General features: G+C 41.9%; 1 protein-coding gene, 1 long non-coding RNA gene and 1 pseudogene across 5 annotated transcripts in view; 1 reads left to right on the top strand and 2 right to left on the bottom strand.

The window, feature by feature from the left end:
* Positions 1–4,777: 4,777 nt before the first annotated feature.
* Positions 4,778–13,280, bottom strand: LOC144300605 (14-3-3 protein zeta/delta pseudogene; annotated as a pseudogene).
* Positions 13,281–13,831: 551 nt separating this feature from the next.
* On the bottom strand, positions 13,832–14,640 carry LOC144300230 (uncharacterized). Its single transcript, XR_013366821.1, has 2 exons — positions 14,397–14,640; positions 13,832–14,153 (listed from the first exon to the last, which is right to left on the bottom strand). It is a non-coding gene; the product is annotated as an uncharacterized LOC144300230 (long non-coding RNA).
* Positions 14,641–14,770: 130 nt separating this feature from the next.
* RAB2A (RAB2A, member RAS oncogene family) overlaps positions 14,771–25,908 on the top strand; it is a 92,013-nt gene continuing 80,875 nt past the window's right edge. Inside the window, exon 1 of one of the 4 annotated variants that reach the window (XM_077876856.1) lies at positions 14,771–15,097. In XM_077876856.1, coding sequence (XP_077732982.1) covers positions 15,052–15,097 — 46 coding nt within the window. In that variant the 5' untranslated portion in view covers positions 14,771–15,051. Of the gene's footprint in view, positions 15,098–15,359; positions 15,543–25,908 lie in introns of those variants that run through there. The other 3 variants (XM_077876853.1, XM_077876855.1, XM_077876854.1) reach the window with 3 other exon arrangements.

The raw sequence follows: 25,908 nt of genomic DNA, 5'->3' as shown, positions 1-25,908 counted from the left end.
TTTGCTTTTTTGTTTTGGTTTGTTTTTTTAAAATAATTATTTATTTATTTATGAGACAGAGAGTGTGCACATCCCCTCGCATGAGCAGGAGGAGGGGCAGTGGGAGAGGGAGGAGCAGACTCCCAGCTGAGCAGGAAGCCAGGTCCTGGGCTCAATCCCAGGACCCTGGGATCATGACCTGGGCCCAAGGCAAACGTGGAACAGACTGAGCCACTCAGATGCCCCTGTGCTTCAGTGTTTGTAATGTGCAAGGTACTCTCAAGCAGAGGGATCAGATCTTTCCTCTGAGTCCAAGACAGGCACTGAGCCTACTTATTACCTCTTTTCAAAATTTACTTCTTCCTTGTAATGAACAACTTGTGTGTTCTGTATAACCCTTTATTACGATTCAATTCTCCATGACAGGATACTTTTTATTAATTTTATCACTCATCTTTATTACTTTTATTGCAGTCTGTTAATTTTTTATGAATGCTTTGTTTTTTTATAAGTAAAAACCTCTAGGTTTCTAATAAATAAATTAGGAGTCTGTAATTTTATATTAGTTTTAATCAAAACATCGCAGTTAAAATGGTATATTAGAGTTATGTCAATTTTTGGCATAAGTTTTCACTTTATTTATGCTGGAATTTTTCTTCCAAGTCTTTGAAGATATATATTCTGAGTTGAAAACCTTTGCGGCACCTGGACTCTTTTTTTTTTTTTTTTTATGAGCCAGAACATTCTCTTTTTTTTAAAGATTTTATTTATTTATTCATGAGACACACACACACACACACACACACACACACACAGAGGCAGAGACACAGGCAGAGGGAGAAGCAGGTTCCATGCAGGGAGCCTGACGTGGGACTCGATCCCAGGTCTCCAGGATCACACCCTAGGCTGAAGGCGGCACTAAACCACTGAGCCAGCAGGGCTGCCCGCACCTGGCCTCTTAATCTCGGCTCAGGTCTTGATCTCCAGGGTGCGAATTCAAGCCCTGCATTTGGCTCCATGCTGGGTGTGGAGCCAACGTTAAATAACAAATTAATTAACTTTTAAAACAGCTTTATAAGAGGTACACCTTCTACTAACCCTCCTATGTCCAGTGCTGGGCATAGTAAGTATGATAAGCAGAAATCGAAGATGGCCCTCAAGCCTCACTCTCTCCTATACACAAACATTCTTCCAGTTGTTTAATCAAATACTAATTTAAGTGCTACAGTGAAGGGGTTTTGCAGATGTAACTAATGTCCCAAGTCAGTTGACTTCAAGGTAGTACAATTATGCTGGTGGGCCAAACCTAATCAGTTGAGTATTTTAAAGGAACAGGCTCTTCCTGACAAAAATAGATGCAAAACATGAGGGATTAAAAATGAAAGGCATGGACGCCTGGGTGGTTCAGTTGGTTAAGTATCTGCCTTCAGCTCAGGTCATGATCCCAGGAGCAGGGAGCCCCACTGCTCAGCAGGGAGTCTGCTTCTCCCTCTCCCTCTGCTCCTCCTCTCTGCTCGAGCTCTCTCACTCTCTAATAAATAAATAATCTTTAAAAAGAAAAAAAATGAAAAGCAGATTCTCTATTGGTGGCTTTGAAGATGGAGTCAGCCCTGTGGCAAGGGATGCAGGCAGCGCTAGCTGTTAAGAGCAGTGCCTAGATAAGAGCCAGCAAGGAAATAGGGATGTCAGTCCTACAACAGCAAAAACTTAATTCTGCCATAATACGTAAGCTTGGAAAAGAACCCCAAATGAGAATGCAACTAAGCTAACATCTTGATTTTGGCCTCATGAGACCTTGAGCTCGAGAATGCCTCTGCACCATGGCCAGATCCCTGCCCTGGTGGAATTGTAACATAGTTAATCCGTATTAATTTTTGCCACTAAGATTTATTTGTTTTCTTATTACTCAGTAATATAAAAATGATCTATAGTTTATATTGAGCTACAACCTCTACACTATATAATGTGATGTGAATCAGCACAATAGGGACTGCAGTATTTCTGGAAGCCATTTGTACAATGGACAACCAGCAATAATTCGACTATACACACATGTGATTATATAAGTGTGTCCTCTGAGGCCAAATGTGTCCCAATTCAACTTTCCCTTAATCAGTACCAAAATAATAATAATAATAATAATTGTAGATAATCTAGTACCTCCCAACACAAAGGCAAATGTGACAAATAGAAAGTCTGAGTGAAGAGTGATAACTGAATTTACTGATTGTTTAAATACCTTACTTTTGCTAATTTTAACCCCCTCCCAAAAGAAACTTATCCATGTGAACATATTAGCCTTGGAAGGGTTTCACACAAGTGAAGGACACTGAACTTAAAAAAATTTTTTTTTAATTTATTTGTGATAGGGATCCTTGGGTGGCGCAGCGGTTTGGCGCCTGCCTTTGGCCCAGGGCGCGATCCTGGAGACCCGGGATCGAATCCCACGTCGGGCTCTCGGTGCTTCTCCCTCTGCCTCTCTCTCTCTGTGACTATCATAAATAAATAAAAATTAAAAAAAAAAAGCCTGTTTTAAAAAAAAAAAATTATTTGTGATAGTCACAGAGAGAGAGAGAGAGAATGAGGCAGAGGGAGAAGCAGGCTCCATGCACCGAGAGCCCGACGTGGGATTCGATCTCGGGTCTCCAGGATCGCGCCCTGGGCCAAAGGCAGGCGCCAAACCGCTACGCCACCCAGGGATCCCAAAGGACACTGAACTTAAGCTTTATTAGCTTCATGGTAAATCTCTCTTTCTGTATCCTTAGTACCTGGTATACAAATGGCAAGTCTCAATGAATTCTTTTTCATGCAGCTATATTAATCATTAAATAGTTGTTTACTTCAGTGGCTTCAAAATTTTAAGTGAATAAATGTTAATTGAGGAATGCCTGTCTACTGAGTGTACTTTCTATTTCCTGTATCCTGGGTCACTCATAATAAAACATATCTATTTACTTCCTCATCTCTGCTTGTTTTCAAGAAAGAAAAGGTAAGTAATTCATTTTGGGAGTTTTAATTAGTAGTTAGTAATCAGTCTGTCCTATAAATAAGCAAAATGGCTTATCTCTGGGTTCAGATGAGACAATATCATATTTCGTGTTTGGATTTAATGTCTTTTGGAGTGATGTGGAAGGATAATTTTCCAGAAATGCATTCAGTTGATTAAAGAGAGGAACCCTCTATTCCCAAAGAGGGCTCTGCCTATAATCAATTTTTCAAAAGGAAAAATTAACAAAAAAATATATCAATGCCAAATAATCTGTCTTTGCTAACAGTTTTGTGTAATCTATATCAAATGTGGTTTCAAGAAAATGTAAATACCTATTTATTAAGAATAAAAAATGGGGGATCCCTGGGTGGCGCAGCGGTTTGGCGCCTGCCTTTGGCCCAGGGCGCGATCCTGGAGACCCGGGATCGAATCCCACATCGGGCTCCCGGCGCATGGAGCCTGCTTCTCCCTCTGCCTGTGTCTCTGCCTCTCTCTCTCTCTCTCTGTAACTATCATAAATAAATAAAAAAAAAAAAATTAAAAAAAAAAAAAAAAAGAATAAAAAATGTTCTCGATTAAGTCTAGTAATGGAAACTTCAAACACCATTCCAAAATTAATATGAGTCTGCAGTTCTTCTTTTTTTTAACCATCATCAATATTTATGGAGCATTTACAATGTACTAGGCACAATAGAATATACAGAAAACATTGCCCCTGCTCTTGAGGAGCTTACATTCTAAAAGAAGAAAAAATACACCTCTTTTAAAATGGTATTTTTGTTTGGTGTTTTCTGCAAGGTACTGAGGAAATAGTCTGTAGGGTGAGCTTTAGGTATAACTTAGTCCCATCATTATTTAAAGAGAGAAAGAGGGAGGATTTTAAAGGCAGACAATGACAGACCATTCAGGATGGGTAGGGTTTACAAGGACATAAACACAATCTCATCAACTAAGGAGAGATTTGCTTCAGTAAATAGGATGAGGGAAATAGTTTGTGGGATGCAAGCAAAGGAAGCAAGGTATCCTTAGACATTGAGTGGAGCCAGAAAGAACATGTGGCCTTTTTTCCAAGTACATGGCCACCAAGTAGGAATGGTTGGTGACAAGACAGAAGGCTATAAAGGTAATCTTGTGCACCTGACAAATAGAAAGAATAAAGGATCAAAATTGAAGGCAGGCTATAACAATATCAAGAAATTCTTAAAAACAAAAGTGATTTGGAAGCACAAAACTTTGTTAATGCTACCCAATGTCATGATGGGCCAAGAACATTGTGTCTTCCTAAGGTAGAAAATACCATATACCAAAAATTTTTTTTAAATTTTTTTTAATTTTTATTTATTTATGATAGTCACACAGAGAGAGAGAGAGAGAGAGGCAGAGACACAGGCAGAGGGAGAAGCAGGCTCCATGCAGGGAGCCCGACGTGGGATTCGATCCCAGGTCTCCAGGATCGCGCCGTGGGCTAAAGGCAGGCGCTAAACCGCTGCGCCACCCAGGGTTCCCCCATATACCAAAATTTTAAATGGAACGCATTACTTTTTTCCAATCAATCCCCTGTCTCTGAAAAAAAGCTTTTTTTTTTTTTTTTCAGGGTAGGGGAGGAATACAGGACATGGTTGGGAACAGTAGTAGTTATATTAGTAGTATTTTGTTATGATAAACTTTGTATTTAAACTTGGTAAAAGCCCATTAGCTGTCAAGAGGGAATAAGGAATAAATTTCCAAAAATGTACAATTTCCTTTAGAGAGGTTTCAGAACCAAGAATCTAATTTACATGAAAACCTGTAGAGAAAGTAGTTGAAAAGTCCATTCACAAAACTTTTATTCCACTTACAACTACTCAATACATGTGTTCTTAACAATTATGCTTAGATTGTTCATGAAAATTTCATAAGACATTAAACAAAGCTAGCCATCATCTCAAGTTATTTCCCTGTTAACTATTTTTACAGAACATGCATGTTAGGCAAGTATCAAAAAAAAAAAAATCACAAGAGCAAAGAATCAAAACAAAACAAAACAGAAAAAAAAACTAACAAAAAGGTTAAATACATGGGATTTTTGTTTTGCTGCTATACTTGATATACATAAAGTAATGGATATCAAGCAATTCATTTTTACTGCGTCTTCACTTGTACATTTGTTCTTAGGTTGCCTGAAACATTTAAATACAAATAAAAGGAGTGTAGCAAAAATAATGAAAGCAAACAGCAGGTAACTTTCCAAATAATGGAATGTGAACCATTTCTGCCCTTAACCAGAGTAAATTGGGTCACAACTAAAGGAACACTCCTGCAACTGTAGTCAAAGGTGTGCACATCGAGAATGAGTATTCCACAGATACTCGTGGTTCACATTTAATATCTATAGGATACCCTTTCTACTACAGCCTTGTAAGTGCCCCAAACCTTAAAGTACCCACAATAACTACACCTGTATCTGGAACCAATTATCCCTTTTATTCCCCACCAGGACAAACCAAGATGTGGGCAGTTTTCTTTGCTTAGACGTGGAAGCAGTTTTAACACTGGCCCTTGTGAAGCCACAATGTACCAAAAGTACTATGCCAAACACTTATAACTAGTATAAAAAGTCCACATCCCCATATTGGCCACCTCAAGATGAAAACAGGTGACTCCCTAAATATTAACTGGCTCTACTCCCCTAATATTCAACATAAAACCACATGGGAAATATAGAAATTAAAACAGAAGTAACATAAACCTGTCATAAATCGTAAACAAAAAACTATTTGTGGGACAGCATGAATGACAAATGGTCTACTGTGTAAATTTTAGAATGAGGCAGACAAAAGTAGGAAGGCCAGTTAATTTTCCCCCCCTTCTCCTGCTTCAGTTTCGTCTCCTAGGGTGTCCGATGTCCACGATGTCAAGTTGTCTCTCAGTAATTGCATTATTAGCGTGCTGTCTTTGTGTGACTCTTCACTTAATGTATCAAGTGCAGCAATGGCTTCATCAAAAGCTGTCTTTGCAAGAGAGCAGGCTTTCTCCGGTGAGTTCAGAATTTCGTAATAGAACACAGAGAAGTTAAGGGCCAGATCCAATCTGATAGGATGTGTTGGTTGCATTTCCTTTCCGCTGATTTCAAAAGCTTCTTGGTATGCTTGTTGTGACTGATCCACAGTCCCTTTCTTGTCATCACCAGCAGCAACTTCGGCCAAGTAACGGTAGTAGCCTCCTTTCATTTTCAAATAGAAGACTTTGCTCTCTGCTTGTGGAGCACTGGGGATCAAACGCTTTGCCAGAAGAGACAGTACATCATTGCAGATATCTCTTAGCTCGGTCTCAATTTTCTCTCTGTATTCTCGAGCCATCTGCTGTTTATTCTCAGCACCTTCCATCTTTTGCTCAATACTTGAGACGACCCTCCAAGATGACCTACGGGATCCTACAACATTTTTATAAGCAACTGAGAGAAGATTCCTCTCCTCTTGGATAATTCAGCTCCTTGCTCAGTTAAGGACTTCATGCAGGCTGCCAAGTCATCATATCGCTCAGCCTGCTCGGCCAGATTGGCCTTCTGCACCAGCTCGACTTTATCCATGACTGGAGGTCTGGAGTGGGTGCCGGCGGACGGACCAGGGCTCAGCAGTCTCTGGGCGGCAGCGGCGAGGCTGAGACCGAGCCTGAAGTTCTTCTAATGAAGATTACTAACCTAACATACCAGAAAAGACTACTCATAGGGAATAAGATGATGAGTCGAACTTCTACATGTTTGTATTTTATTTATTTATTCACGAGACACACAGAGAGAGAGGCAGAGACCTAGGCAGAGGGGGAAGCAGGCTCTCCGCAAGGAGCCTGATGCAGGACTCGATCCCAGGACCCCGGGATCATGACCTGAACCGGAGGCAGACTCTCAACCACTGAGCCACTCAGGCATCCCTACATGTTTGTATTTTAAACCTGCTTAACTAAAGGCTTCCCCTACCTCTGCTTAATCTAGATTTTTTTTAACTTGAAATTTAAAATGAATAATCAACCACTGTAATATTTGGATACGAGAATTTTCATAGGTAGAAAAATATTGAGTTCCCATAAAATTATTCAAAGAAGCCAATGAGAAGTTGGAAATATCTTGTTTATTCTGTTGAAACACATGAATTCTTAAGGACTTGGAAAGGAAGCAAACAGCAACTTAAAAAAAAAGTCCTATTTGGGAGCTACTTTATCATTATGTTCTGTCCTCAAAACGATTGCCTTGAAATACAACTTTTCGGGGCACGTAGGTGGCTCAGTGAGTCAAGGATCTGACTTCAGTTCAGGTCATGATGTCAGGAGCTGCGTCAGGCTCCCTGCTCAGTGGGGAGTCTGCTTGTCCCTCTGCTCTCCCCCCTGTTGGTGCACTCTCTCTCTCAAATAAATAAAATCTTTAAAAAAACTGAAAAAATGTTTTCTCCACCTTTTCTGACTGTAAAATTATTTATCAGACTTTTAATCTAAATTATTTTTAGAAGTGTCAAAACCACAATAAACTTTATTGATGCATCCATTCATAGCAAGCTTTTAGTAGACAGGTTAAATGGACCTGATTTGATCCCAAATGTATCTGATTTCAGATGGTGAGATATTTATTAGATCCTTGTTTTCACTCCTTGATCTCTTCAGGTTATGCTGCTTCTAGGGTGACTTCTAAGGTAACTGTAAGTGATCCTGGCCTCTGGAGTTAACGTCCTGTGTAGTCTCTTCCTACATTTTTATCATAGTGTGTCCACGGGACCAAAAGAATACAGAAGTGATGGTGTTGTGATTTCTGAAGCTAAATGATAAAAGAGATTGAGGTTCTGGCTTTGTGATCAGCTGCCTGTCATGAGGATACTCAAGCAGTCCTATGGAGAGGTCCATGTCATAAAGAAATAAGGCCTCTGCCAACAGCCAAAAGGGAGGGAGCCAGTTGGAAGTAGATCCTCAAGCCCTGGTCAATTATTCATGGGACTACAGATCTGGCTGAAGGATTAACTACAACCCCATGAGAGAACCCAAGCCAGAACCACCCAGCTAAGCTGCTCCTAGACTTCTAATGCACAAAAACAGTATGAGAATTAATGTTTATTGCAATTTTAAGGTTGTATTGTACTTTTTCATAATGTTTACTTGAAGAGGTTCTTTTTTTAAAAGATTTTATTTATTTATTTTGACAGAGAGAGTGTGTGTGTGAGCACAAACACACCAACAGGGGGAGGGACAAAGGCAGAGGGAGAGACAGAATCTCAAGCAGACTCCACACTGAGCATGAAGCCTGTTGCAGGACTTGATCCCTCAACCCTGAGATGGTGACCTGAGCTGAAATCAAGAGTCAGACACTTAACCACCTGAGCCACCCAGGTGTCCCACCTGCAGAGGCTCTTGAGGATTGATTGCTACATTCCTCACACTAAGAATTTTTTAAAATTTTTTATTCTATGTTTTTTTTAAGACTTCTTTTATTTATTTGACAGAGAGAGACAGAAAACACAAGCAGGGGTAGAGGGAGAAGCAGACTCCCTGCTAAGCAGGGAAGTTGATGTGGGGCTTGATCCCAGGGTTCTGGGATCATACCCAAGCAGAAGGCAGACGCTTAACCAACTAAGCCACCCAGATGCGCCTCAAATTGAGAATTTAAATGAGCCTAAGTGCAGCAGTGATTCTTGGCACAAGCCTAAATTAGCTTTGCAGATTTTTAAATGTGAGAGCCTTTACATATAATCTCACTTTTGAAAAACATATTTATTCTTTTAATAATTTTTATTGTCAAAAATCAGAAAATTTGGGAAAATATACTTCTGTTTTCTCCAGATTACAAGTCAAATATGATTCTGTGGTGGCCATTTTCCTCTCTTTCACTCCATATATTAAAAATTCTGATAGTGAGATCATTAGAAGCAGAGATAAAGAGTACATAGGAGGGAGGGGATAGCAGAGGGTTGAAATGTGATCTCACAGTTCCCTGTACCAGTTATTTTCTAAGATTCCCTTCTCACTCAAAGGAAATCAGGACAGAAGGTTTTCTATGTTTACATCTCCCCCTGGGACACAGCCAGTTTATAATTTCCTCAAAAACGGAGAGAAAACTGATTTCTCTTTATCAAAATTTGAAGACCTTCAGTAATAAAGATTAAAAGAAACTGAAGCACTCACGGGACAGGAAGTGGTTCTGTCTTCAGACAATGTGAGATACACACCTCATGCATCCCCATTCTCATTCCAACCCCAACTTTTCCAAAACAAAGAACACCTACCAGCTAACTCAAGACCTACAACACATTAGAGACAAGTGGAGAGTAGTAGGGTCTGAAGCAATTGCATACTTTAGTTTCTGCTGACAAAAAGACTAACGTTGCAGATAATAAAATACTGCTGATGCTTTACTGTTCTGTAGGAGTTGGTCTTTTATTACATACATTTGCAAAAAATCATTCACCTGCAATTTGGTATATATGCTTGCTCCTGGTATTGACATGCTTTTCAGAGTGTTCTCATATCTACTTCTCAGCAGTTTTATTACGTAACCAGCTAGAATTATCTCTATTGAACAGATGACAAAAAGTTTGAAGAGGATTTTCTTGAAATCAGCTAGTTAGTAGCAGAGAAGAATATAATTCAGGCCTCCAGGAATTCAACACTGGGCCTTTCTCTAGACAACTTTCTCTGCTGAAAGCACTAGACAAATGTAAAGGACTTAGAAAAATAATTAATTAAGAACACTACCCTGGGTTTTAACTCACTTCAAAGTTCTTTAAAATTAATTCAAAATATTTTATGTAGTTATACTTTTTACTGTTTTATAACATGAGCTTATTATTCTAATATTAACTTTCTTACATCTGTGCACTTCTGTAGGTCTCTTCTATTACAAATAATGAGCATTGGTAAAATGAATAGCCTACATATAAAAGAAGGTTTCTTCAAACACTTACATTCAAACATTGACTAAGGTATGAATTTGTGATCATTAAATTTATACTATCCAAGTCAGCTTTTGAAGGATAAGCAGAATGAAGTAGAAGAGAGACAACAGCCATTTCTGGCTTGGACAAGTGGTCAGAAATAGGCCACAAATAGCAAATAAAACAGGGAATGTTAAGTGTGTTACCCAACTATAATACAAATGGCAGATGAGGTGGGTAAGGTGACCAGAGTACAAAAGGGATGGGGGGAGGGGCTGTTGGAGCGTCTGAAAAGAATCAATTAAAGCAGTAACTATAAAAGATGATGCCCTTTAAGGCCCAACTTAAATGGCTCTCCCTCTGTAAAAAATCGACTCCCATTTCCCAGAACAAAATTCTGTCCTCTGAATGACACATTGTCTCCCTGTAGACCTCATCAGGCCAAAGCTACCCATGACTTAGCACAAGGAAACTCTTATCTACTTTAAGTCAGGGTCTTCCTTGGGCTCATTAAACTCCTAACTATTCTTAGTGACAGGTTGGAGGTGGAGAATAAGGAAAGGATGAAAGGAAGGGGGAAATAATTTTAATATTTATTTAATGTCTACTATGAGCTTGAGATTGTGCTAGATACTCTATGTCATCTCATGAGACAACTAAGGCTTAGAGTGTTTAGTAATTAACCTATCAGTTTATCAACTGATAAGCGGTAAAGTCAAGAATTGAACCTAGTTCTTTCTTTCTTCAACACTGGTACTGAGCTGATTAAGTATTTGCTGGAAAAGTAGTTCCATCATGGCATTTACAAATGGCTGAAAGAAAACCTTTCACAGCCTTTTTTTTTTTTTTTTAAGATTTTATTTATTTATCCATGAGAGACACAGAGAGACAGGCAGAGACATAGACAGAGGGAGAAGCAGGATGCAGGACTGGATCCCAGGACCCCAGGATCATGACCTGAGCCAAAAGCAGACAGACACTCAACCACTGAGCCACCCAGGTGCCCCTCACAGTGGTTCTTAATGATTTCTGGGTCATAGGCCTATGGAAGAATCTCTCCCATAAAATTACATGAATGCAAACACATAGAACATTTTGCATACTAGTTCTGGAGGATCACAGAGCCTCCAGAGTGCACTCAAGGACTGGCCAAGGAACCATGGAAACTAAAGAACCTGTGGAGGGCAGCCTGGGTGGCTCAGCAGTTGACCACCTGCCTTCGGCGGCCCAGGGTATGATCCAGGAATTCTGGGATGGAGTCTTGCATCAGGCTCCCTGCATGGAGCCTGCTTCTCCCTCTGCCTATGTCTCTGCTTTTCTGTGTCTCTCATGAATAAATAAAATCTTAAAAAAAAAAAAAAAAGACTGTGGATTATAGTATTTCACACCACTCCTCTCCCATCCCATCCACCCCATTGCTCCTTCTTTCCACAGTCTGAGAGCAATCAAAAACCAGAGAAAATTTAAACACATGAAAAGTTTGATTGGGAAAAGTAAACGCAAAATTTCAATATAATACTGTATTTTAAAATGTCATGGAGCACTTCAGTGAGGGGATCTTAGAGAATGTAGTCTAACAATCTTTAAACTTCAGTTTTGACCTTCAGATCATGTATGATGTAAGACTGAGAGATGAGGTTATCAGAATTCATCCCCAAGAGAGAGAAATAACTGAAAATCAAACTGAATGGAAAATCCCAGGAAGTGTACTACCACTTAGGGAAAAGAGGTATATTTCTGTCATTTTGCCTGAGGAATTTCTCTTGAAAAATATTTTTGGATTTTGGGGGCTAAGTCAAATGTTTCAAAAGAGGTTTGTATGGCTTTTATTTATGTCCTGTATTGTTTCAAAGAGGATTTAAGACAGCATATAGGCATAGAGAAAATAGAACAAAATATTATGAATTAAATGTAGAAAGAAAATAAAGGTAGTGACATAAAATAAAGCCAGGAACGGAGCTGATTTTAAGACATGAACTCATGGGGTGCCTGAGTAGCTCAGCCAGTTAAGCATCTGTCTTTGGCTCAGGTCATGATCCTGGGGTTCTGGGATTGAGCCCCATGTCTGGCTCCCTGCTCAGCAGGGAATCTGCTTCTCCCCCTGCCCCTCCAGCACTGTGCTCACTCATATGCTCTCTCGCTCTCTCTCTATATCAAATAAGTAAACAAAATCTTAAAAAAATATGACTCATATGGTGACTACACCTTTTCTCCTTCAAGGTAATTTAAAATAATTATTCAGTACTAAGAGTTATGTATTAAGTATATGTTTTTCATAATTTATAAAATATCTTCACACACAATATCTTATTTGATCCTAAATTGACTGTGAGGCAGTTATTATCTACATTTTCCAAATAAGGCAAATGAGGCTCAAAGGACTTGAAAATCGAGTCTTTGCTCATTTCATTAGATTACACTGCCAGGCAGCAAGCGATCATTACAGCTCCTGTGCATCTCAGGAATGGAGTGATGCCACTCAGTTCTGTGCAAGAATAGTATACATCTGACTCATGGGGCCCCGCCCTTGTCAGGAGAGGATTACTGATACTTTACAGGTAGCTTCAGATCTGGAGGTTGGAGAGACATAAAATTAGACTTCAGACTTAGCTAAAATTAGCTTCAGACTAGTCCTTTAAGGTAACAACATTTAACTCCTTCACTTTACAGATGGGTACACTGAAGCTCTGAGAGGCCACATGATCTGTCACAATCATCCAGTTAATGGTAGGGCCACACCCAGAAGCCAGGCCTCCGAAGTTTTTGGGTTTTGTTTTACTCTATAGCTCTACATTCATTTCTATGATTTTTTTTTTACATGCCCAAGTCTGATCTTCTCTTGTTTCCCCTGGGTCCACCTGGTAAAGTACTATATGCATACTGACATGGCTACAAGACCTTGCATAACCTGGCACTAGTGACTTTTCCAGCGACTCACCTCCTCTAACAGTATGGGAACGCTCCTGACTCATAAGGATGCTCAGCTTTTGTGTGTCATCTTGATAGAGCTGTCCTGCTGAGGCTCTGAGTAAAGGCCATGTCTCTGAGAGTAGAAAACAACTGAGGGAACATTCTAGATATCTATCACTCATGAAAGACCTGAGGGAAGGCACTCAGGAAGGACAAAATGGCCACTAGGAGGTCTTGGGCAGGGACCTCCCCTCCCCCAAAGCAAAGATGAGTGAACCAGTTTATGCAATTCCAGGTAACTTTCTGTGTCAAATTCTTGCGTGCTATCCCTGAAACCTTGGTAAAATCCCCTCCAAATACTCCAGAAACCACCAATGAGTTCATACTTGGCAAGGCCACTCAAAGCATGTACTAACCCACGTTAGCCAGCTCAGCATGGAGGTGTCAGTAGAATTATATAGTGAGAGATCCCAAAGGGGAGAGAACGTGAGGCAAGAGGAACCAGGGTCACTAAATCCCAGTGACCCCCCCCCCCCCCCCCCCGCCCCAAAGATGGTCCTTCCATTGCCTTGGTTCGGTAAATGAGCTTCCTCTTGCAACTCTAAATTCCTTCAATGGAGCCACGAACTTTGCAGACTCTGCTTCTCCTGCCTAAACTTCATTTCCCATTCTCCAACTTTTGTCCTTTGCACAAACTCTTCCCCATCATTCATATTCTTGATGCAAACATCACCTTCTCCCGGTAACACATCCTCACACTTCCACGAACTCTACGGCCTCCTCTTCCCAAACTGTTCCTTCACAACAGCGTCCGCCCTCCGTGGCAACGCTGCGCAATGCAGAGACATAGTATGTACTTAATAAATGTTGGTTGAATGGAACAAAAAAGATACTTTGTTTTTTCCTTTCAACCTATGTTTTTTTTCAGTAGGTAATTCAGGAACAGTGCAAAAAAGTTCAAACCGCACATAAAAGATTCAGGGAAACGCAGATGTGTCCTCCGTTCCCACCCGCCCTCCCCTTGATGCCAGCTGTGTTTCAGGATGGCTACAAACAGACGCTATTTCAGTCCACCCTTGACATGCTTTCTTTTTTACAAAATGGTAAAGATACATATATATAATGTATACGACAATAACATGTAATTCGTAAGCATATGAGCATATTTAGCATATAATTGTTATATATCTCATATACATAAGTAATGCATATAACATAAATATACATGTCTAGGGACGCCTGGGTGGCTCAGAGGTTAAGCGTCTGCCTGCAGCCCGGGGTGTGACCCTGGAGACCCCGGATCGAGTCCCACGTCGGGCTCCCTGCATGGAGCCTGCTTCTCCCTCTGCCTGTGTCTCTGCCTCTCATGAATAAATAAATAAAATCTGTAAAAAAAAAAAATATATATATATATATATACACACGTCTACACCGATTTCTGCGCCTTGTTTTTGCATGTGAGGCTTCTCTGTCGGAGCCTCGTAATATTCGACCACAGGGCACACCACACTCTACTTCACGCCCCCTGACGCACGGTGAGCGACTCGCCCTGTCAAGCCCGGGTCTCCGAACGCGGGGACACCACCGCCCTCCGGCGCACCCCGCGGCGCTCCCGCCTCCCCAAGCACCTTCCAGGAGCCCAAGGCCAGGCCCGCGCCGAACGCGGCCGAACGCGGCCTCCGTCTCCCGCACGTGCCCGCGCGCCCCCGGCAGGGCGGAAGGACGCGGCGCCCATGCGCGTGGCGGCGCGGGGACCCGGCCCTCCGGTTCCTTCCCCTCCCCCGGCGTCCCCCGGCCGCCGGGGCCGCCCCTCAGCAGCGCCGGGACGACGGGCTCCGGGAGGCGCAGGGCTCTCGGCGGCCGGGGCGCGGCCGGGGCGCGGCCGGCTCTGCGCCGGGCGGGGCGGGGCTCCGGGGGGCGGGGCTCCGGGGGGGCGGGGCTCCGGCGTGCGGGGCGCGGCCGGCGTGCGCGGCTCCTCCCCTTTCCTCCGGCGGCGCCGGCGGCCGCAGCACTTCCGGGTCGGCGCGGAGGCGGGGCGGAGGTGCCGCGGCGGCTGTTATTGTTCGCCTGAGCTCGGTCGGGAGCTGTCTCCACCGGCTGTGCGGGTGTCGGTTCGTCCTGCTTCCTCTCGGCCCTTAAGTGTCGGCGGCTGACGGCGACGGCTGCGGCGGGCGGGGCCTGGCGTTTCGAGGCCGAGTGGCGCCGGGGTGAGGGGCGCGGAGGAGGAGGAGGAGCAGTAGCGGGAGGAGGAGCCGTGTGCCCTGGCACCGAGCGGCCGCGGCCATGGCGTACGCCTATCTCTTCAAGTACATCATCATCGGCGACACAGGTGAGGGCCCGGGGTGCGGCCAGGCAAACGTCGGCGGCCTCCCGGCCGGGGCTGAGGGGCAAACGGCGTCTGCAGCGGCGCGGGCGCCAACGGCGCCTCCCTCCCTCCCTCCCTCCCTCCGTGCCGGCCGCGCCGCTCCATTTCCGCAGTGCTGGAGCTGGTGACGTGGGCACTGCGAGCCGAGCGGCCGCGGCCTGGCCGGGCCCTGTCCGCCGCCCCCGCCCCGGGCAGCCCTGCAGCTGGGGGCCGCGGCAGCCGCTTGCGACTTGGGACCTGGGAACCGTGTGACGGGAGGGGCGGCCCGGCCGGGGGTCACCGGGGCCTGACGTGGAGGACTGCACGCCCCGCCGCGGCCCCTCACCTCGGGCCTCCTCGCCGCCCTCGAGAAGGAAGATGGGAGGCAGATGAGAGCAGAAGGTGATGGGAGGAGGCCCTGGGCTCCCCGGTCAGTCCCACCTTTCCCAGCCTACACGCACCTGTCAGGGGCTGGGCAGGGTGCTCCTCGCGTGGGACAGGCGGCTGAGAAGGCTTCAGAGAAGGGAGCCTTAAAGGGGAAAAATTGTTTGTTTGCTTGTTTGTTTGTTTTAACACCCTCAAATCCCAAGTCAGAGTTAGTCGTGTTCCATCGCTTGGCGGCCGGGGAATTCCTTTCGAGGTCATTAAAGCGTGAAAGTTGTGTCGAGTTTGCCACGTGTAAACTGGGGTTATTTGGGAGTGATGCAAGGCCGGCCCGTGCTCTGCGTGTGCCTGTGTGTGTGTTGGGGGCACTGTGATTTCTTGGATGTATCAGATTCCGGGTGGCAACTGTCAGTTTTCAGGTGACACGATAGACAGTCTGAAGCAGAAAGGAATTCAGCGGTTCTCACTTGAGATAACATCAGAGTATATTTCGCAGATCAGTCAACAAACTCGTGATATATTTTTTTAATACCTGTGATTTTGGCATTCCTTTGAATCTAATAATAAAACTAAAGCTTGTTCAAGTGTTGTAACTATTTATATACCAGAGTCTGGTTTCAGTGAGGACTCTTGCACAACTTTGGACCATTTGCACAACTTTGGAAATGTAAGCAGCCGCTTGTGGTTGCACTAGTGATGTGGCGAATTCAGTAAGTAACACAAGAATCACGTTGATTGTTTATTGCCGGCTCCTAGAAAAACTTGCTGCTGTAAATACAGCTTTTTAGCAGGGTTGTTTTTTGTTTTGTTTTGTTTTTTTGTTTTTTGTTTTTCCAGGCGTGCCTGTACAGAGCCTGGATGGTTTTCTATGTAAAGTCTTGGGTAGAGCAGTGTTTTGCAGATGTTTAGTGGCCAGCTTATGTACTTTAAAAAAAAAAAAAAGCTGTGGCATGTTTTAAAGGAGAAGGAATTGGGTCTAAAGCCCACTGGAAAATTTTTATTTAGGCAGTAAACCCAAGTTGGAGAGGGAATTTATGTTAACTATGATATGAATATGTTTGAGAAGTACAAAGAAGGGTGGGAATAGACTTAGCAGTGGTGAAGATGCAGATTTTCCGCTTACTTACTGAGCATCTACTGTGGGTAGGGTATTGTGCTGGGAGTACTGGAGCTACAAATCACGCAAACTGGTGCTCTGTGCTCCTGGAATTTGCCCTCATTGGAAAACAACCCCCAGGCAGTTTATAGGGAAGACACTCCTTTCTTGCCATTGCTATTGTTATCACCTAGGTTCAGGCACTTGATGGCAGACTGTATACAGCAGTACTTTCTTTCCACTCCAGCCCATGTAGTTTCCTGTCAGATTAATCTTGGTGATACCTGGCTCTTAGGAGACTGGTCGTCTGTTCACGTTCTTTAGTTTCACCTTCCAGGAACTCCATTATTTTAGCCTCTGTTTTCTTTGCTGGCCTTCTTTCCCACTATTCCCTACCTTCTGCCAGTGAGGCTCAGTGGCTGATTTCTGTGCTTTTTCGTGGTTCCTTCTGCTCCCTCTGCTTAGAGTGTCTTCTCGGTGGAAATTCTATCAGTCCTTCAAAGTTTAATCCAGGTCTTCCATAATGCTTTCAAAGTCAAAATATATTAAGCTCTTTTGATGTGTTAGGCTTTTTCTGGTATCCTGGCTAGCAGTGAGTACTACTCCTTTATCTGGATGTATCATACTTTGTATTGTCCTTATATTAATGCCAGACTGCTTTATAGATTCTTGTGTAGACGTCTGTATTCGATTATATACCTCTGGAGGGCAGGAAAGATGTTTAATATAGCTTTGCATTTCAAGAAGTGCCTAGTAGAAGGCCATGTACATTTAATTAAATTAATGAAAGCATAGCCAAACAGTCCACTATGTTCATGTTTATATACATTAAAAACTTAAATATACAATTCTGCCGCTGACTTGGGCCAAAATCCTTTACCGTGTTTCCTTAATTCAAAATATATGCATAGTTATAAGGTACACCTAATGTTGTCTCCCCACCAAAAGATGGTATTAAATTAGTAGTGTGATATCCATCCTGATTTCTTCAAAAGTCATAGTATGAAAAATATGTGTCTTAGGGTGAAGGAAATTGCTACTTTTCCTTTTTATCACTTTCACTAGTTTATAATAAACTATCATTTTTAACCTTTCCTTTTTCTCTCAGTAATGAGATAAAATGAGAACAAATGTAAAAGTACCACGCACACTTTGTCTTTCAGACTTCCTGCTTCATAGAGGAGACTTTTTTTTTTTAAGATTTTATTTATTTATTCATGATAGGTACAGAGAGAGTGAGAGGCAGAGACACAGGCAGAGGGAAAAGCAGGCTCCATGCAGGGAGCCTAATGTGGGGCTCGATCCCCGGTCTCCAGGATCACACCCTGGGCCAAAGGCGGCGCTAAACCACTGGGCCACCCGGGGCTGCCCTAGAAGAGACTTTTAAAGACTTTTTACGCCATCATGGTGATACTGTTGAAATCTTTGTTTTCTTAACTCTAGGGCCAAATGCAGTTAAAATGCAGTTTTAAATGTTTTCATTGGTACTGCTGTCATGTTCCTGAGAAACTATTTAGGTGATGTGTCATTTAAATCTAGATATAAAGTGGAAATTGGTTTTTAACAAGCATGGCCTAATAGCATAACCAGACAGTTACCAAATACAGAAAGAGAAAAATTGTAATAAACCTGTTATTGTTGCTCCTAAAATTTTGGCAACTGCTTCCCATTCTAACTTGATCACTAGCCCTCCTTCCCCTTCTCTGCCACTCAGCTAGGCACACAAAAGCTCAAAACCAGTTGTGTTCTATCTGAAATGACCCTCTTGCCTTGCCCCCCACCCAAAAACGATGAAAGATTAGGTCAAAACTTTTCCACTTGACCAAGTCCTGTTCTTTTAAGATTGTTAACAAACCGCATTACTCCCTGCTGCATCATACTCATCCCCTCCACTCTTCCTTCCTTCATTGGTCCCTTTTCTCCCCACTCCCACACAGTTTTTTTCTTCTTTTTCTTAAAATCTTTTGAGGATATGGGACGCCTGGGTGGCTCAGCGGTTGAGCATCTGCCTTCGGCTGAGGGCATGATCCCAGTCCCAGGATCCAGTCGCGCATCAGGCTCCCAGCAAGGAGCCTGCTTTGCCCTCGGCCTATGTCTCTGCCTTTCTCCATGTGTCTCATGAATAAATAAATAAATAGATAGATAGATCTAAAAAGAAAAAATCTTTTGAGGCTAAGAGCTGTATACGAAAATAAATTTTTAGTAGTTAAGTAATGGGGCCCTTGGAGGAGGTGCTGCAAGCTTTACCTGGAAGATGATACTTGAGCTGAAATTGGAATGATGTGTAAGGATTTGCCAGGTGGGCATGTGGGAAATGTCTGGCAGGTAGTTGGAAGTACATGTGTGCCATTCGATCAGACAATCTCACATATACTACTTCTTGGTGTTTGTTTTTTTTTTTAAGTTAACTACTGAGCCTTAGTGGGAGCCATTTTACCAAAGACGGTGAAAGAGAGGGAAGGAGGGAGACGTGTGGAGTTGACACCAAGATCAGGTTTGCAGGAATGTGAAGGGGTGTTGAGTGTGTGTGTATGTGGGCGACGATAGGGGAGAAGTTGAAAGATCAAAAACCTACAACATAGAGGCAGAATCCCAGAGCACTTGGGGAAGAGTGGCATTAGATTCTCCAGAGCTTTAGAGCTGTGACAGAAGAACGCCTGTCTTGTGGGAGACACAAACTTGAGTTTCTTTAGGTTCTTGAGACTCACTTATGGTGGTTTCTTCTTTTTTTTTTTTTTTTTTTTTTTTAAATAAAGATTCAGTGGCCCAACCCCCAGAGATTCTTACTAGGTCTGAGATGGAGCTCCTTGTTGCAAAACCTGAGGCCAGAAACATCAACCATTTTATTTAATCATATGAGCAAGTTTGTTAGATTATCTTCAGAAAACAAACTGGAAAAACAGAGAAATTGGAAGGTAGAAAAATTCCACTTATTTTATGATGAAATGTAGCCTGCATATGTATGTACATACTATGTATACTTGAATAGTTTTAAGGAACAGTAATGAATTACAACATATCCATGCTAAAGAAACACAGATCCTCATCACTTACTTCCTTTCCCAGGCTTCCACCAGCTTGAATTCTCTATTCTTCTCTTGCTTTTCTTCATAGTTCCGGAACTTTTGCATCTCTATATTGTTTCGTTTTGTCTGTTTTTAGGTGTATTAGTCCTGTTTAGTGAGAGAGCTAAAATATGTCTGAAACATACCTTTTAACATCATCTAGAATTTAGACAGTATAGTCTTTTTAAATGATTTTATATATTATTTGAGAGAGAGAAAGAGACAGCATGAGCAGGAGGAGCAGAAAGAGAATCTCAAGCAGACTCCACACTGAGTGTGGAGCTGGTTGCTGGGCTTGATCCCAGGACCCTGAGATCATGACCTGAGCTGAAATCAAGAGTCAGGTGTTTAAACTGAGTGCACCATACAGGTGCAGGTGCCCCTAGAAATATATTCTGGTCTACCTAAGTTGTTGCTTTATGCATGTTATTTGTAGTTGATTTTAGGATTTGTGACTAGCCCTTTTCCTTTTCTCTTTCTCTCCTAACTAGTTTGTTTGCTACTTGCTTCCCCTAACATTATAATTCTTGCTACTAAGACTTTGTATTGAATCATAGAGGCATGGTTGTGGTGGTCTCATCCTTTTTCCCTTCATCTCTCCTGATAAGCCTGCGTCCTCATCTCAAATAATGCCCCCCTCTCTTCTTTCTCAGTGCTCGTCCCTTTTGTTCTCTTTGACCGCTCCTGCTCCAACACAAAATGAGTTTTCTCCTCTCTCTGCCCCTCTGATCCCTCTTCCCCCATTTTATCTCGCCAGCTCTCCATTTCTTGCAGTAGCCAGTAATTTTGCTGGGTTTTTGAGGGATCCAAATTTTGCCAGCTCAGCTGTTTTCCCCCTCACTCTGGCCCAGCTGTGCTTGCTCCATTTTGTTATTTTTTCCTCATCCTGATCTGTGAGGCTGTGTCCTTTGCTACAAAAGATGCAACCACGTACTGATCTCCCTTGTCCCCCTTTCTAACTTTACTTTTTCCATGAAACTTTCCCATTTGGTTCATCAGCCTTGTTTATTTGTAAGTTTTAGAATATATGCTGTTCTTTACTTGAAAAGATATCTGGCAAAAAGATGCTAGATTCCCTCTGTTGTCATTCACCTGTAGTCACCCCCCTTTTAATTCGTACAGTATATTTCAATGAAAACAACTTGGGTCTTATCCTTTTTGAGATGCTGTTTAGAAGACCTGCAGTGGGTCCTGGACATCTATATTTTTTAAAAGCACTGTTTTTTAGTGGTAGTATGATGACATTCATCTGCAGGTCCGTCATGGGCCTTTGTGTATATTTTTCTAGAATGTATTTTTTATTCCTATTGTCAGATTTTCTGCTTTCTGGATTTTTAAGTTAATCTGTAAGTTATAGCCAGGCCGAATTTATATGGAATTCTTCATCACATTAGTTTTGGGTACTATCTGTGCAGTAGGTTTTCATGAGCCATTTTTCAGACTTATAGTTTGTACATGGTATCAAAACTTCGTTTTTTATTGCTTCAAAAGATATTTGAGGTTACCATTTTATAGATGAAGAAACTGAGCAGTGTCGTTTGGGGCAATTACTTATGTATTTCTTCCCTTTTAAGTTTTTACTCTTCACAGCTATGATGTAGCTCTTTAGGTTTTCTCTCAGTTTGCTCTTCAAAATGTTCCAATTTTCGGGTGTGGCTGACAGTGTGTTTCTGGTCATATCTGAGAGAGAAGGGAAGAAAATGAATGTCGATAGATGCATACTGCAGTGAAGCTCTTGGAGCAAGACAGTGCCTGGCACAGAGATGGTGCTTCAGAAAATCATGAGTTTTGTGCTAGGTAGCCTCCACTGGGTAGGCTACATGCATTGGCTAATTGATTTCTTTTTGTTTCAAGAAAGATTTAATGACATTTATATAAAAATTTGTGATAGTTTTATTCCTTCAAATGGGAGAAAGAAGGTACATTTGTTTTGTGTTGCTACCATAATAAACCACCATGCGCTAGAGGAGCTCAGAGAACACAGATTTATTATCTTACAGTTATGTAAGTTCATGTACATGTCAGCATGTGTCAGAAGTCTGATGTGTTTCTCAGCAGGCCAACATCAAGGTTTCAGCAGGGCTGGGTTCCCTTCTAGAGGGATTCGAATTGCTCTTTCAGGTTATTGGTGGAATATACTTTCTTGCCACCATGGGGCTAAGATCTCCCTTTTCTTGCTGGCTGGCTGTCATCTGGGTGACGCTCTCAGCTTCCAGAGCTCACCGCACCCACCTTCCTTGGTCCCTGGCCCCCATCCTCCATCCTCTGTCTTCAGGCCCAGCAACAGCAGGCCAGGTGTTTCCAGTGTCGCGTCTTTCTGACTCTTCTTGGGTCATCTCAGCTCTCTGACCAAAGCTGGGAAAGGTTCTCTGTGTGTAGACTTGTTTGATTAGATTGGATTTATCTGGATAATCCAAGATAATCCCATCTCAAAGTCTCATTTTAATCACATCTGCAAAGAGCCTTTTGCCATGTATAGGTTCTGGGGATGAGAGTGTACAGTTTTTTGTATGGGGGGAGTAGCATTATTCTGCCTACCACAGGGGGCTAAGGAGAAACTGTAAATTGAAAGTTTGAAGCAATATTAATTCTTGACTCTGTATACACCTTTATGAAGTAGGCACTGTATTAAGCTATACAAAGAGAGAACCCTGCTTGTTTACCTTAATTATAGTACGCATTATTTTTTTTAAAGCATGTACGCATATACTTAATCATTCCTGATGGTCTTGAAAAGCGTTTTTCCTCTGATTCCTCTTTAAAAGACTACAGTGTAGTGTAGTGAAGAATATAAATATACGGGATCCCTGGGTGGCGCAGCGGTTTGGCGCCTGCCTTTGGCCCAGGGCGCGATCCTGGAGACCCGGGATCGAATCCCACATCGGGCTCCCGGTGCATGGAGCCTGCTTCTCCCTCTGCCTGTGTCTCTGCCTCTCTCTCTCTCTCTCTCTGTGACTATCATAAATAAATTTTAAAAAATTAAAAAAAAAAGAATATAAATATACAACCAGGATATTTATACATAAAGGGCTTTTTCTAATGGTGTGGCTCATTGAATCTGAGCAGTAATAATTCACGATGAAGGCTTGATTTTACAGGTGAGGAAAGGAAGACTGTCACATCACAGAGCTAGTAACTGACTAACATTTGGAATTTAATCCCAAGTCTTTCTGACTCCAAAGTCCATGCTCTCCCATATCATAGGTAGTTCTTGATTCCTACAAATTCCATATCAGATTTTTTTCTTTTTTTAAGATTTATTTTTTTATTCCAGAGACAGAATGAGTGGGAGGGGCAGAGGGAGAGAGAATCTCAAGTAGACTCCTGCTGAGTGACAAGTGGAGACATGGGGCTCAATCTCACAACCCTGAGATCATTGACCTGAGCCAAAATCAAGAGTCGGACACTTAACCAACTGAGCTGCCCAGGCACCCTGTATAGACGTCTTTTGTTGGCTTACCAACAACCGCTTGTTTTGTTGAGTTGCAGTGGAAGTACATAGTCCCTCAGTCCCCTTTACTAAAACAGACATCACGTCCACTCATGCAAAATGGGTATAAAGGATAAGAAAATAGTAAAGTCCTGTATAAAACAAGAATAAAGTGTTTTCTCTGCCCCTTATCAGCTATATGAACTTGGGCAACATCTTTAATCTGCCTTGGTGCCCTCATCTATAAAATGGAATGAATATATGAGATAATATATGTCATAGTGACTTGAATAAGAAATGGTTACTAGGGCAGCCTGGGGTGGCTCAGTGGTTTAGCACCGACTTCAGCCCAGGGCATGATCCTGGAGACCGGGGATTGAGTCCCATGACGGGCTCCCTGCATGGAGCCTGCTTCTCCCTCTGCCTGTGTCTCTGCCTCTCTCTCTGTATCTCTCATGAAAAAATAAATAAAATCTTAAAAAAAAAAAAAGTCACATGCTCTACTGATTGAGCCAGCCAGGCACTCATGTGTGTTTTGTTTTAAACATGTTTTTTTTTTCTTTTTAACAGTGTTTTTATTATCTATTTCTGACTTTTTTTTTGCATAGGTAAGAGTATGTAGACTGTGTGTATTGATTCTTTAGTTTTTGAAGCTAATTTTGTAGCCAGCTACTTGGTCAGTATGTGTACATACATATTCTGTGTGTGCTTGAAAAGTGTATTGTGTATGCGGTTGGTTCAGGGTTCCATACGTGTTCACCAGATCAGACTTGATATCTGTATATTCTTAATAGTGTCTTGACTTTTAGGGTAAAATAACATCTATTATGACAATGCTTTTATTTTTGTTTTGTTTTTAGTTTTGTCAGAGTGATTATACCCCCAGTAAATTCTAGGGATAATTGGTAAAGTGTGTATGGGCTCAGGTCTTTTTTTCTTTTTTTTTTTTTAAGATTGTATTTATTCATGAGAGACCCAGAGAGAGAGGCAGAGACAAGGCAGTGGGAGAAGCAGGCTCTCCACAGGGAGCCTGATGCGGGACTTGATCCTAGGACCTAGGGGTCATGAATTGAGCTGAAGGCAGCCACTCTACCACTGGTGCCCCCTGGGCTCAGGTCTTTGCATCTCACTGAAGAGTTATTCTTTTTTTTTTTTTTTTTTTTTTTTTTTTTAAGAGTTATTCTTTGTCATTAAGTTATCCTCTACTTTTACATACTGTGAGGTTTTGTCTTGTTTTGTTTCTTATGTATTGTTTATTTGGTAGTGTAGTTTGGGGTTCTCAAGTGTTTTAATCTTTTTTTTTATTTTGGCTCATATTTGCTTAGTGTGTGTACTTTTTCATCATTTCTCCTTTTTTCTTTGGACCCAAGGGTTTATTTTTGTGCTTTGTTTAGGAAACAAATATTACAGATACAGTTGAAGCACTTTGTTATACTCTTCACTACTCTCCTAAATTTGGTGTTTATTATTTGTATGAAAGGTTTTAGATGATTACTACATATGTATGTGTGTATTTGTAAACAGTGCACAATTGTTTATATATTTTTTCAACTTTATATTGGAATTTTACTCAGACTTTTTAGTTCAGCATTATTTTGGGAGATTTATCGGTATTCATACATTTTGTTCTATCTTATTGATATTAATTGCTAGATTGGTTTAATTTTAATTAAATTATGTTGGTTTAATTTTACTTATATCCTGTTGTTTGACTCTACCACAATTTTCCCATTCTTTTCGCCTAAGGAAATTTTAGGCCAAGTTGCCTGAGTGGCTCAGTCAGTTAAGCATCTGCCTTTGGCTCCTAGAAGCCTGCTTCTCCCTCTCCCTCTGCCTGCTGCTCCGCCAGCTTGAGTGCTCTCTGTTAAATAAATAAATAAAATCTTAAGGGGAAAAAAAAGAAATTTTAGGCTGGATTGTCTGTGGTGTTTTAAAAGACAGTATACTACGTGGATTATTTTTGTGCCTGCCTCCTTGAACATGTTTGCTAAAGTTCTGGAGATAAACCTTTGAGTGGAATTGTGGGTACGAGGTGTGCACATCTGCTTTAGCTGTGAATTTAAATCATTCTTCAGAGTAGTCATTCTTCGGAGTAGTTATCAATTAACTCTCATTCTTATTTTTTCACTTTTTTATAAAGCCCATTGTTTTTTATAAAGCCCATTGCTATTTTATTAAAAGATTCGGTCTGAGATGCTTTTATTAGGATAATTTAATCATTGATGGATGAATTAATTTAATTAATTTTAAGTGGAGCCCATTGCAGGGCTTGAACTCAGGACCCTGAGATCAATACCTGAGCTAAGGTCAAGAGTCAGACGCTTAACCTCTTGAGCCACCCAGGTGCCCCAGTCATTGACCAAATTGAATTAATTTATACTGTCAGGTCCCCACCCTTGCTCAGTCACATGGGCAGGGATCAAGGCATAGGTCGCAAGCATGCCCATTTGCCGTGGGCTTTTGGAGAAGGCAAGTACTATGTCCTGTTTTGGCTTACTATGCCCCACATAGGAAGCAATATGGTAGTCAGATTTCCCAAGCATGTGTAATGTGACCTATTCCTTGTAGGACAATGTGGAAAGAGTCTAATGGAAAGAAGATACTTATTACTAATTCTTATTGTGCACATGAACAATTAACTAAAATTCCTGAGTTTCCTACTTGTAAAATTAATATATTACCTGCCAAGTGTACCCTATAGGCTTGTTCACCAATGCTATACGTTTTTGGTTTTTGTTCTTTTCAAACTTTATAGCTGTCTTTGAAATTCAAGTGTCAGTAATTTGTTTCCCTCCATTTATTTACAGTTGATATGTCAGCG

This window comes from Canis aureus, chromosome 28 (genome assembly GCF_053574225.1).
Source record: "Canis aureus isolate CA01 chromosome 28, VMU_Caureus_v.1.0, whole genome shotgun sequence".
Taxonomy (NCBI): Eukaryota; Metazoa; Chordata; class Mammalia; order Carnivora; family Canidae; genus Canis; species Canis aureus.
Note: the sequence above shows the minus strand (reverse complement) of the source record. Positions and strands in the feature narration are given on the sequence as shown.